The 12,616-nt window shown below is 32.4% G+C and overlaps 1 protein-coding gene across 1 annotated transcript in view; it reads right to left on the bottom strand.

The window, feature by feature from the left end:
* Positions 1–12,616, bottom strand: part of Phip (PHIP subunit of CUL4-Ring ligase complex) — a 125,077-nt gene that overhangs the window by 32,928 nt on the left and 79,533 nt on the right. The window contains exons 20-23 of the mRNA XM_026410453.2: positions 10,038–10,155; positions 6,691–6,831; positions 4,854–4,930; positions 2,855–3,086 (exon numbers count right to left, since the gene is read on the bottom strand). Of these exons, the coding sequence (XP_026266238.1) occupies positions 2,855–3,086; positions 4,854–4,930; positions 6,691–6,831; positions 10,038–10,155 (568 nt within the window). The remainder of the gene's footprint in view (positions 1–2,854; positions 3,087–4,853; positions 4,931–6,690; positions 6,832–10,037; positions 10,156–12,616) is intronic.

Below are 12,616 nucleotides of genomic sequence, written 5' to 3'. Positions count from 1 at the left end.
TCTGTAAAGGTGAAGTACCTGGCCTTATATGGAAAAGTTTATCATCCCCTGCTTTAGAGACTAGACCTAGAAAAAAAAGGGGTAGAAGCAGAAAAACAGATGGGAGGCTATTGTAGTAACACAATAGTTCATGGAGGCTTGCATCAGTGTAATAACAGTGGAAGTGGTACAAAACAGTTAAATACTGAATAAATTTAGAAGACAGGGCCAGATTAATTCCCTGATAGAATGGATGTTGAACATAATAGGAAAAAAAAAAAAAGGAATTAAGGATAACTTCAGAAATCTTGGAATAAAAAAACTCAAAAGACAGGAGTTGTCATCAGTGTGATGGTGGAATAGAGCATATTTGAGAAGAAAGCTTGGAAAGTTTTGCATATACTAGATTTGAGATACATTATTAAGTCAAATAATATCCAAATAGTTATATGATTTGTGAACAGTTATCAAGTAGTCACTCTGTTATTCACTAAGTATATTACAGTTAGACCCTATTATGGTTTGGATCTTAAATGTTCCCTAAAGGCATATGTGTTGAAGACTTTAATGCCGGTGTGGTGTGCTAAAATTGAGTATTTCTCAAATTTTCCAGCTTCATGATTTGAAATTTTCTTACTTGGGGAGGTATAGTTAACCGATTCCTTATCTTCTTCACTAAGCCCAACTCAAATCTTTTTTATTCTAGGAGATCTTCTCTGAAACCCTAACATTAAGATGTTCCCATTTGGGCTGGGATTGTGGCTCAGGTGACAGAGCACTTGCCTCACATGTATGAGGCACTGGGTTGTTCGATCCTCAGCACCACATAAAAATTAATAAATAAATCTATAACAAAAAAATTAAAACCTTGTTTTTTTTTAAAGAAACATGCTCCCATTCAATTTTTGAGTTATCTCTATAATAAATCTCTCAATGAAATATATTACTAGATCACATAACATTTCCTCTATTTTTATCTTAGGGCACTGAAGCATCTTGTTAGGCCACATAATTTTTGGAATAAACACTATGTTTTACATTTCCTTTTAAATCATATTATTTTATAAACTGTAATAAATATTTATTGACTTAATATACAGAGCTCCAAATGACATGAGAAATAGATGTATATATGTTATGTGAGTATATCACCTAAGATATGTTTACTACATCTCTGAAGAATTTTACTTTTAATTATTATTTTCTATTACCCCTCCCTTTTTTGCTTAATTATAAAAGAATTAGCCTTATTGGAAAATATTTTTGTTTGTTCACACATGTAATAACATTACTTCTTAACTCTGTAATTCTGCATAAGGGAAATACTAAGCCAGGCCTGGTGGCACACACCTATAATCCCAACTAGTTATAGAGGCTGATAGGATTGCCAATTCAAGCCTAGTTTTGGCAACATAGCAAGACTCCACCTCAAAAGTAAATATGTAAAAATAAACAGAAATACCATTGTGTTATTTAAGTTAAAGATTAAGTAATAAAATAGTTCCATCTATTGCGGATGTACTGGTAGACATGTGAACAAAAATTCAAACTCAAGACAATAAGCTATAGCATCTTAACCTTAATAAAGTGTGTTCCATGCACAGCTCCTGTCATGATACTTTGCCACAGCAAAACAGTGAAATGAAAATATGCCAAACAGTAAACAGAAGATTCAAATGTGACCATGCATGAAGGAAACCACAATATTAGTTTGTGGATAACTATCAAACTAAGAAAGACCAGCTAATGCAACCTGTGCTCTTGGGACCAAAGAATTACATTCTTTCTGTGATATATTACTGGCAGATCTCAAAAGTTCATCAAAACTGATGAAAAAGATTATTTACCTTATTAGGCAGACACATGGCTAAATCAATTTCATTAACCAATCTATCACATAAAACAACCACTCAGAATATATTTATCATCACTCACAAATACAAAACAAACCAACCAACCAACAAACCTATGGGCAAATGTGGCATTCTCTTCAGTAAAGATTGCCCAAACAAAGAACAAAGAAAGTGACAAAAATAGTAGCTATGGAATCCAGATTAAAGTAATTCATAATTATAAAGCTGAAATAAACACAAACTCAACCAAATATGATTCCCTATTATAGTATTTTAGAGAGTAGACAACATGGCCCTCATACTACATGTACATTGAAGCAAAAATTAAAACAGTCACTATATTCATTCCCTGGTTAGAAAATTTCAACTCCATAAGAGCAGATAATTTTTTTTCCATAATACTTTTTTTTTTTTTTTTTTTACTTTCTTTGCTCTCTCTCAAATTATCCACCGACTTAACAAATCAATACTACTCTCACCTGAGGATGAAAAAATTATGGCTCACACACTAGTTAAGTTAATGAAGACTTGTTACAACAAGCCTATTTTAAAAATTCAGCATTGAATTCATATTTGCTTTGTGGTCAACTATAACAAGTTTTGTTTTTTATTATGTGATGTTTTCCCTAGAATTTGTTTATTTTTAGCAAGAACAATTAGAGTAGTTAAACATGAATTCAATTAAGTAGAAATATACTTTGTTTTGGAGCAACTGTTTTTTACAAAAATATATAAATAAGTCCCATCAGATTATCAAGAAAAAAGTCTGTTCCTGTATTAAAATTAAATGCTCAATATTTACTTATATTTGTGAGTAAACCCTATTACATGTTAAACATCTAAAAACTTGTGTAACCTAGATGTATTTTGGTATACTTTATACATCTGAGTATTTTCTATTATTACTTGCTAACAGAAATCATTAAGGTTAATGATATTTAAGTTCAACTACGCTTTAAAAATGCATACTTTAAGTCATTTTCATAAAGGAATACACAAATTTACAATTTCTAAAAATCAACCTTTTGTTTTCTTTCTTTGGGTTTCTTTTTCTTTGGTGATGTTGCTCCATCTTTTTCTTCATTTACTTTTTTCTTTTCCTTTTTAATATGTTTTTGCTTCTGTTTTTCTGATTCCTCTTCATCATCTGAACTGCTTTCTGCTTTCTTGGTTTTATGCTTGGGAACTTTCTTTGGTGGTTGTAAATTAATTCCTGCATCTGCTGTCCAGTCAGAATAATCACTGGAGTAGTCACTAAGAAAAAAGAAGGGATTTCCAAAATATAAACAGAGCATATAGTTTAAGACTTTGCTTAATAAAAAGGGGAAGATTATAACAGAAAAAGGAATAACAGAATAGTACATACTTAAAGATCTAAAATATTTTCTTAATTTTCAAATTATCTTCAAAATTTCTTTACTTTGCATGTGAAGAAATGATATTTCATGTAGGTAAGATTATTCTACCTCCCTACATCTTAGGAACATCTTATGCTTCAAAGCATGCTATGATTCAGAGAAATATAGGTGTTACGCACTTATGTATCATATTTGCCATTTCTTTTCTGTTACCTTTCAGACCTATCTTACTAAAGTGATGTTATGGCAAAATAATCTAGTTATGTTATCTTCTGTTTTAGTTTTAGTATGTGAGAATATTTAACTACTTCGTTTTAAATAATTTTATAAAAATCATCCCAGGTAAAAATCATAACTAAAATATTTTAGTATGATTTCATTATGAAATTTAAAATGATTTTTAAGAATTTAAATAAAAAATGTTTTCAGATACTTTATTCTAAAAAAGGCTTGCCTCAGTTTATTTAGGAGCATTTTATTTACATTGAGTCCACTCTTTGCCACTATAAATGGCACATTCCAAATCTCAAGTTGCTCCTCAGCAGTACTCAGCTCAGAAGATACTCAGAGTATCTTCTGCCAGTATAACTACAAATGCCAGACTGACTGTTCTCTACAACAAATGTCCTCAACTGCTAAAGCCAAAAGCACTCAATACAATACACTGTGTTTGGTTTGAGATATTCATTTGCATTGCTGAGCAAAAACAAAGCAAAAAATTTCCTTCACTGAAATGTTTCAAACACAGGTTAGATATAACCACATGCATCTGTGGAGTCACTACTGTGGAAATTGAAAAGTCCTCAGTTCTAGGATTAATAAAAGTAACTCTTATAGCTTCCACTTAATGCTTCTCTTGGCACTTTTATTTTAAGAGCCACCGAGGTGGGAACAATTATCATTCTCCAAGCATTTATTCCTTCTTGCCTTACAAGGTCAGTTGTGGCCATCAATCCTTTAACAATGTGAACCACCAATATCAAAGCAATCCTCACTTACATGATCAAATGAGATGCAAATAATAGAAAAAAAGTTTATTCCCATTGCTAGAAGAGAATTTATTGATAGTATTCAATAAATTCCATTATATAAGATAGTTAACTCTATAAGATCTTGTTACTTTCATAATTTTATGCTTAAACATGTCTTAAAATCAGTAATAAGCCGGGTGCAATGGCACACCCTGTAATCCCAGCAGCTCAGGAAGCAGAGGCAGGAGGATTGTTAGTTCAAAGCCAGCCTCAGCAATGAGGAGGTGCTAGGCAACTCAGTGAAACCCTGTCTCTAAATAAAATACAAAAAAAGGCTGGGGATGTGGCTCAGTGGTTGAGTGCCAATGAGTTCAACACCTGGTACAAACAAAACAAAACAAAAATTAGTAATTAAAAACTGGCATATAATTCAGATTATACATAATAGCATTCAGAAGATACAATGCCAAGTAGGCAGTTAAATGGATCATTCTGCATATCTAATTGCACTTTCCAAAAAAATATTTCTATAGAGAAAATAGGAAAAGAAAAAAATTTCCTAAATTTTGAAAAGCTGAAAGAATCTTTGAAGAAAACTTTTAGAGTTTTTAAAATGTCCTGCTAATGGGAAAAAATTTTACAGCTTTCTAGTGATTTTATAATAATATTTGGAGAAATCAAAATTAATTTACCTAGAACTGCCATCACTGTGCCATGCTCTCTCTTCTTCTTCAGAAGTTCCACCACTGACAGCAACCACTTCACCTTCCTAAGACATTGAAGACATATTTCATTAAATCATTTTAGAAAATAACATCCTGTGATTATAGAATATCAATGACAAAATACTAATGATGTTGGAATATTTAAATTAAAACCTTAACACAGCTTAATTTTACTCAAAAAAGTAAGACAATTAATGTATATGAAGACATAATACTCAATAATACTAGATTCAGACAACTCTCAGATAATTAACATTTAAAAAGCTTCATATCTTCTAAATTGAAAGATATCAAATTCCAGTTTATATTTGAAATTAATTTCTACTTTCTGGGCCTTTAGAAAATTAAGAATTTTTTTCTGGATATACTTTCATAACATTAAAGTTAGGCACATTATGTTTTGCCTATTATTAAAATAGTTTTATCATACAAAAAAACAGGATAATCCATCTCTTATCCAAATGGAAAAAGATTAAAAAATAGCAAGACATTACTTCTCCTTAGTAAGTATTAATTAGTGAAGGCATTTTCTTCAAAAAAGTCAGGTTTTTGGTCACAAAATCTTATATAACTTCTTTGCTCAAATAAACTTTATGCTCTAATAACAATAGCCCTTCATATTTATTAAGCTTTTACTGTATGTCAGAAATGACTCTAAGCACTTTTGTCTGTATCATCCCATTTTGTCTCAACAAAACTGTGTTGGTGGTAAAAAGCAGCTTTTTTTTTTTTAAAGAATTTTAATATTTATTTTTTAGTTTTCGGCGGACACAACATCTTTGTTTGTATGTGTGCTCAGGATCGAACCCAGGCCGCACGCATGCCAGGAGAGCGCGCTACCTCTTGAGCCACATCCCCAGCCCCAAGAAGCAGCTTTAATATAAGAAACTAAAGCTTAAAAAGGTTAAGAAATTTGCCCAAGGCAGCACAACTAGTAAGCAGTAAGGCTTAATTTGAAGCCAGATCATTTTATTCCAAAGCTAAGACAACTTTCTATTATGGTTCAGTTAAAACTTGGTATGCATATTTGGATCATTCTTCAAGAGGATAATGAGATGTATTATTCATTTGTGATTTAAATAAAATGATATATTTTGGAGGAAAGTTTTCCCATTTTGATGTCTTAATGAAAAATGTGAATTAGGACCATTCCAAAGAGTTCTGAAAATTACAGGTCCATGCCACTGTTCACAGCTTGCCCTGTTCATAGAGAATATACTTAGAGAATTCTCATAATGTCTAACACCACTTGATAAAACACTGCTCCAAAAGTGAATAGCTGTCAACATCTCTGAAACCCTGACTTAATTAAGGGGAAGAGAAGTGATGATGAGGGAAGAAAGATTAAGGACATGGTTTTAAGTACTAAATAAGATTGGTTTTGTGACTACAAACTGATTGCCTTTGCTAAGAGAATGTATATTTTAGAAGGGACAAATTTATGGATGCAATTATAAATGACGAATACTAAAAAAAAATATATACATGCACACATACCCCAACAAGTCTTTAAACGGTTACCGTAATTAAAAACTAACCAAAACTGTCAAAAACCTATTGATTCATTCTTATAGTTACATTATACAAGTGCATCATGGTATTATTTTCAAAGTTTGGTATTAAAGGGAACCTGCATTTAATCCCAGCTATACCATTTAATAGTTAGGTGGATCTGAACTCTAAACACCTTTGAACCTCAGAACTCATATATAATGTGATTTGTTTTATGGATTTAAGATCATGAATATATATATGCCATGCCTAGAAGTTAGTCATGGAAGTTATCAAAGTGCTGAAATCTTACATCTGAAGAACTAGTGCCATTTTCTATCTCCTCCAATGGTCTAGGAGTCTCTTCCAGTGCAGATCTTGTACGATAATTATGTTGATTTGCTTGTTGCTTTTTGGATTCCCCAAGATCCAGGAGATGCTCATGAGCATGATTCTGAAAAAAATAAAATGAAATTTATTCACAGTATGCTTAAAGAATAGACTTCTAAATTAAAAAGTTCATTTTTTCATTATTAAAGGACTCATTCATATATATCATGGAAATGGACTAGATTATAGTATGAACTATATTTCAACATTACATCAAGTTAAATCACAAGATAATACACTGAAATTTACTTGCTGATTAATAAGTTTAAAATATCTTTTTTCCAAGTAAGTGATGTGAAGATTCATGATATAAGACTAAGGTAAACAATGAACTCTTTATTTTGTACTTACACCAAATCTATAGAACTGATTTAAAAAAAAAAAAAAAAAAGAACAATGGACTATGGGGCACATATAACAGGCAGAGGCCAAATGGAAAACAGAACAGTGATTTAAAAAAACAAAACTATCCTGTCTATGTTTCTTTTACTGGAGATAAATGTGAGAGGTCATCTGTCATAGATGAGAAAACAAGCAATAATGAAACACCTGACAAAATCCACACAGTGACAGAGATTAACTCAACAAACAGGAATATGCATCTGAAAAAATAAGTTAATAAAGCAATCTCAAAGGCAAATAAGAAAGTAACATATCCATGAAATATATAAGTAGTTTTGTAGAAAATTATGGAAAAAAAATCAATCAATCTTGAAGTTAAAAAAAAAAACTATCACAACTGAGAATGAAATAAATATTCATATACAAGGATACAAGATTTACTCCACATAGATCATCTGTAAAAGAATTACTAAATGGTTTCATAATTTTGTAGAAATTTTGGGAAATATATAAAGGTATAAAAAGAAAAAAAAATAATGTTCAATGACAATGTCACTAATTTTGACCAATCCACTTTTAAGAATTTAATATATCTTTTTTCTTTCATATAACAAACATTTCTACTTACTCAAATCTGTGTCATTAAAAATTCTTACTGAACTTTTAAAGCTTTATCCATAATACCCACTTCTATAAAATAAATTCCAAATCAAAGAACATAAACATTTTAAATGCCTCAATACATGATGCAGTGAAGGAGAAAGCCAGCTGTCAACCAATATTACTTCTTTCCCTTTCCCACAAACAAAAAAAACAAAACAAAACAAAAACAATTTGCTTTATTTATTGGGCTATCATGTGGCTACACTTTTGGCCAATGAGGAATCTGGTACAATATTATTGAGCAACATCAAAGAGCCTTCCTCAGGAGAACACATGTGGCCCTTTCCAACTTCCTCTCTTGATCATCCATCCTATGATCTTAAATGAGGATGTTGGTAGTTTGAGGCCTGAGTCAAATCCAGGAGTATCAGAAATGAAAAAATTCCAGTCCTCAACAATTAGGGTGCCATATGAGGTCTGGATTATTCACTTTAGAATTTTGATATATTTCCAATTAAACTAAGTCACTGTGAGCTGGGTCAGAAAATCAGTTAACTTTGTTCTTTAGGTGGTAACTTGGACATATAATTTTCCTTGACTTTAGACTCAAAGATTTTCAAGCTCCCCCTTGTATTATTTTTCCCTTTCCCCTCACTTCCTCTTGTAATTTTGTATAACCCTGAGGGTCTCCTTCTATTTCCATGCAATTTCCCTTCTCTCTCCCTTTCCCTCCCACCTCTCATCCCTGTTTAATGTTAGTCTTCTTCTCATGCTCTTCTTCCCTACTCTGTTCTTAGTTACTCTCCTTATATCAAAGAAGACATTTGGCATTTGTTTTTTAGGGATTGGCTAGCTTCACTTAGCATAATCTGCTCTAATGCCATCCATTTCCCTCCAAATTCTATGATTTTGTCATTTTTTTAACGCAGAGTAATACTCCATTGTGTATAAATGCCACATTTTTTTAATCCATTCATCTATTGAAGGGCATCTAGGTTGCTTCCACAGTCTTGCTATTGTGAATTGTGCTGCTATGAACATCGATGTAGCAGTGTCCCTGTAGCATGCTCTTTTTAGGTCTTTAGGGAATAGACCCAGAAGGGGAATAGCTGGGTCAAATGGTGGTTCCATTCCCAGGTTTCCAAGAAATCTCCATACTGCTTTCCAAACTGGCTGCACCAATTTGCAGTCCCACCAACAATGAACCAGTGTACCCCTTTCCCCACAGCCTCGCCAGCACTTGTTGTTGTTTGACTTCATAATGGCTGCCAATCTTACTGGAGTGAGATGGTATCTTAGGGTGGTTTTGATTTGCATGAATTACAGTAGAGGGGGTAGGGAGAGAAGAGGAGAGAAGAGGGGAGGGGAGGGGAGGGGGGATAGTAGAGGATAGAAAAGGCAGCAGAATACAACAGACATGAGTATGGCAATATGTAAATCAATGGAAGTGTAACTGATATGATTCTGCAATCTGTATACGGGGTAAAAATGGGAGTTCATAACCCACTTGAATCAAAGTGTGAAATATGATATATCAAGAACTATGTAATGTTTTGAACAACCAACAATAAAAAAAAATAAAAAATTTAAAAATAAAAGATTTTCAAGCTAAGGGCAAAGTAGACAGAACAATAGATTCTTATGATTCCTTGACAATAAAGTACTTACATCTCTCTCTGATTAGGGCATGACCAACTGAAATTCATTGGATCCAAAAATTTTGCCAGAGTAGGATAACAGAGAATCTGGCAGAAAAAGAGGGACAATCCGCCCCTCTTAATGAGAAAACTAAGAACTTTTATGGCAGTATTAGAGAGATGTGATTATTTACAATAACAAATAAGTGAAAACAAAAAGATATAACAAAGAAAAAAAACCCAAAACATTGCTCTAGAGTATGCAGCCAAGACTGAACTAAAGAGCTCATGTTTAGGCAGATTATAATTTATTAGATTTAATGAGTATATATACAAATTGGCATTTGAAGAAATGGCATGCTAGAAGGCAGGAAATGTAGAATTTAAAAAATTAAGTGGTAAACCATAGATACAAAGAGATAATAAGGAGTTAACTACATAATTTTATTTCATTAATTATCCCATTTAGAGTATTAACATTTGTAATTGAAAAGGGGGGGGGGTCTTAAAATAGTCATCACCAGTATAACTCCCCATTACGTACAAACACAAGAATGGGATTAAAATTGGAATGGGCTGCACTCCATGTAAGTATAACGTGTCAAAATATACCCTATATATCTAAAAACAACAAAGGTCATCATACTTACAGAGCAAATTATTAAACATCAAAGCAATTAATATTTACCTTTGAAACACTAAGTATTTTATTCTCTTTTGCAACAGTTAAGTGTTTCCTTTTTTCTTCTGACCTATAAGTCTTTATTTCTTCTTCTCCCTTTGCAGTCCGCCATTCTTCCTGCCGACTGAAAGAGAATATTAAAAACTATACATGTTAATTTTCCCCCAAAAGGAATGTTAGCTTTTAGAGAAAGAATGCTACTCATATTTTCTTTCTGAATGGAAGCATGCAATAAAGTTCTGAGTTTAAATTCTTAAGTCATAGGTTCAGGACATCTAGCATTAAATGACTGGCATACTGGAAAGATAAGATGTAGACTACAAGAAAAACTTTTTCTGCTGTGGTCTTTGGCAAATCAAGTATTAGATTCTGCAACCACAGTTATTCTTAGGGTAAGTATCCTAAGGATTAGAAACTGGACTTTCTGTTTTCTAAAGTGAGTATAGGATTTGTACTTTTGATAATCTTGTACACCACACAGATAGCTGGAATCCTTAAAACAGGTTCAACAGAGTCTTAAGGTTGAACTAATATAACTCTTTAAGCTCTGAAAGACATTATTTTCTTTCCAGTGAGACCCAAGTTAGGCATGACTTACTAAAAAAAACTCTATCCAGGCATCAAGATGAATTTGAACAGAAAAAGTTGAGGGATATTAATTCTAAACTTTGATTTCATGAAATCTGAACTCACAGAGACACTTTCATTCCTTACAACTTCAAAGTTTTTGAGGTGCAAAGGTATTGAATCTTTGAACTTTCAATTCTCCCAGGAGTTTTCATAATAGGAAAGGATTTAATATTCATACGCAGAGCACCTATATATTGCTGATACTTTATGACTAGATATCAATGTTATTTTACTTAACAGCAACTTTTCCAATGTGTCTCATCATAATTATAAAGGGAAAATGAGTGAATTTTAAACTTGTGAAAATGACAGGCTTTGGATTTAACTTTTCTTTGTTCTTTAATTAAACTTTTTATTGAAATACTCGTAGATTCAGATACAATTATAAGAAATAATTCAGAGATATTTCATGTATCCTTTATTCAGTTCCCCTCAATCTTGCAAAACCATAGTATAATAGCACAATTAGAATGCTGATACTGATAACACACTAATCTTATTCAGATTTCTCACTTTAATTTCTATTTACTTCTTTGTGTTTGTTCTATGAAAATTCATCATTAAGTGTACATTTGAAAATCCATCACACCAGTCAATATACAGAACATTTCCATCAGCAGGAAGATTACTTGTGGTGTCCTTTTTTAATCAAACCCACCTCAGCCCTGCCTCCCCCACAATCTTAGCAACTACAAATCTATTCTTCATCTCTCTTTCATAATCTTAAAAATGCTCCATAAATGGAATCATACACTATACAACCTTTTAAGATTGTTTTATGTATCAATGGGTTTTTCCTTTTTATACCAAAGTAGTATTCCACAGTGTGGATGTGTAGTTGATTAAACCATGTACTCACTGAAGTACATCTAAACTTTTTCCTGGCTTTGGGGCTTTTACAAAGAAAGTTGTTTATACTTGTATATAGGTTATTGTGTGAACATGAGTTTTCGTTTCTTTTGGATAAAGTAACAAGAAAGCAACAGCTATGTTACAAGGCATATTTAGGTTTTTAAGAAAGTGCTGACCACTTTTCCATCGAGGCTCTACCATTTTATATTCTCATAAAAAATTCTTAAGGAATCCAATGTTCTCTACATCTTCCCCAGCATTTGGTGCTGTCACTAAAAATTTTAGCCAGATAGGTATGCAGTAAAATTTCCTTAGTAGCTAATGATTTTAATATCTTTTCAGGTGTTTATTTGCTATTCTCTTAAGTAAAAGGTCTGTTCATGTCTTTTACCCATTTTCTGACTGGATTGTATTATTTATTATTGAGCTTTAAGAGTTATTTATAATGTTAAAGATATTAGCCCCCTTTTAAAATATGTGTTTGTATTTAATTTTATTCAGAGTAATTAGTCTGGTTTATTTAAGAGCCTTTTAGAATCAAACTTTAAATTAGTTACCAGGGGCAAATTCTAAAAGATCCCCAAAGAAAGTGTTAGGGACAAGATCTAGGAAGGCCAAACTAAAAATAACCTCTAAAGAGAAAGCCAGAGCCTTGCTTGACCTTGGGCTTAATGGTTAAATACAATGGTAAAGAGATAAAAGGGTAGAGTATTTAAAGAGAAATATCTTTATTTCTCAAGTTTCCTTCTATGTGCAGATCGCAGAACCTCAGGCAAGTGAGCAATCATACCTCTTTACTCATACCTCTCCAGGGGAAACATCTACTAATTAACTGGTATGCTCTAGAAGGAAAATCTAGATTAGGATGGCCCAGCCCTGTGCAACTAATTGCAATGTATATATTCTGCTTTGCACCAGTGGTTTGGAAGGCTGAGGCAGGAGGATCACAAGTTCAAAGCCAGCCTCAACATCTTAGTAATACCCTGTCTCAAAATAAAAAAATAAAAAAGGGCTAGGGATGTTGCTCAGTGGTTAACTGCCCCTGGGTTCAATTCCTGGTACAAAACAAAACAAACAGATAAACCAAATGTCTCATACACAGA

The sequence above is a fragment of the Urocitellus parryii genome, chromosome 8, assembly GCF_045843805.1.
Source record: "Urocitellus parryii isolate mUroPar1 chromosome 8, mUroPar1.hap1, whole genome shotgun sequence".
Classification (NCBI taxonomy): domain Eukaryota; kingdom Metazoa; phylum Chordata; class Mammalia; order Rodentia; family Sciuridae; genus Urocitellus; species Urocitellus parryii.
The sequence above is the reverse complement of the archived record's forward strand: the minus strand, read 5'-3'. Positions and strand labels throughout refer to the sequence as shown.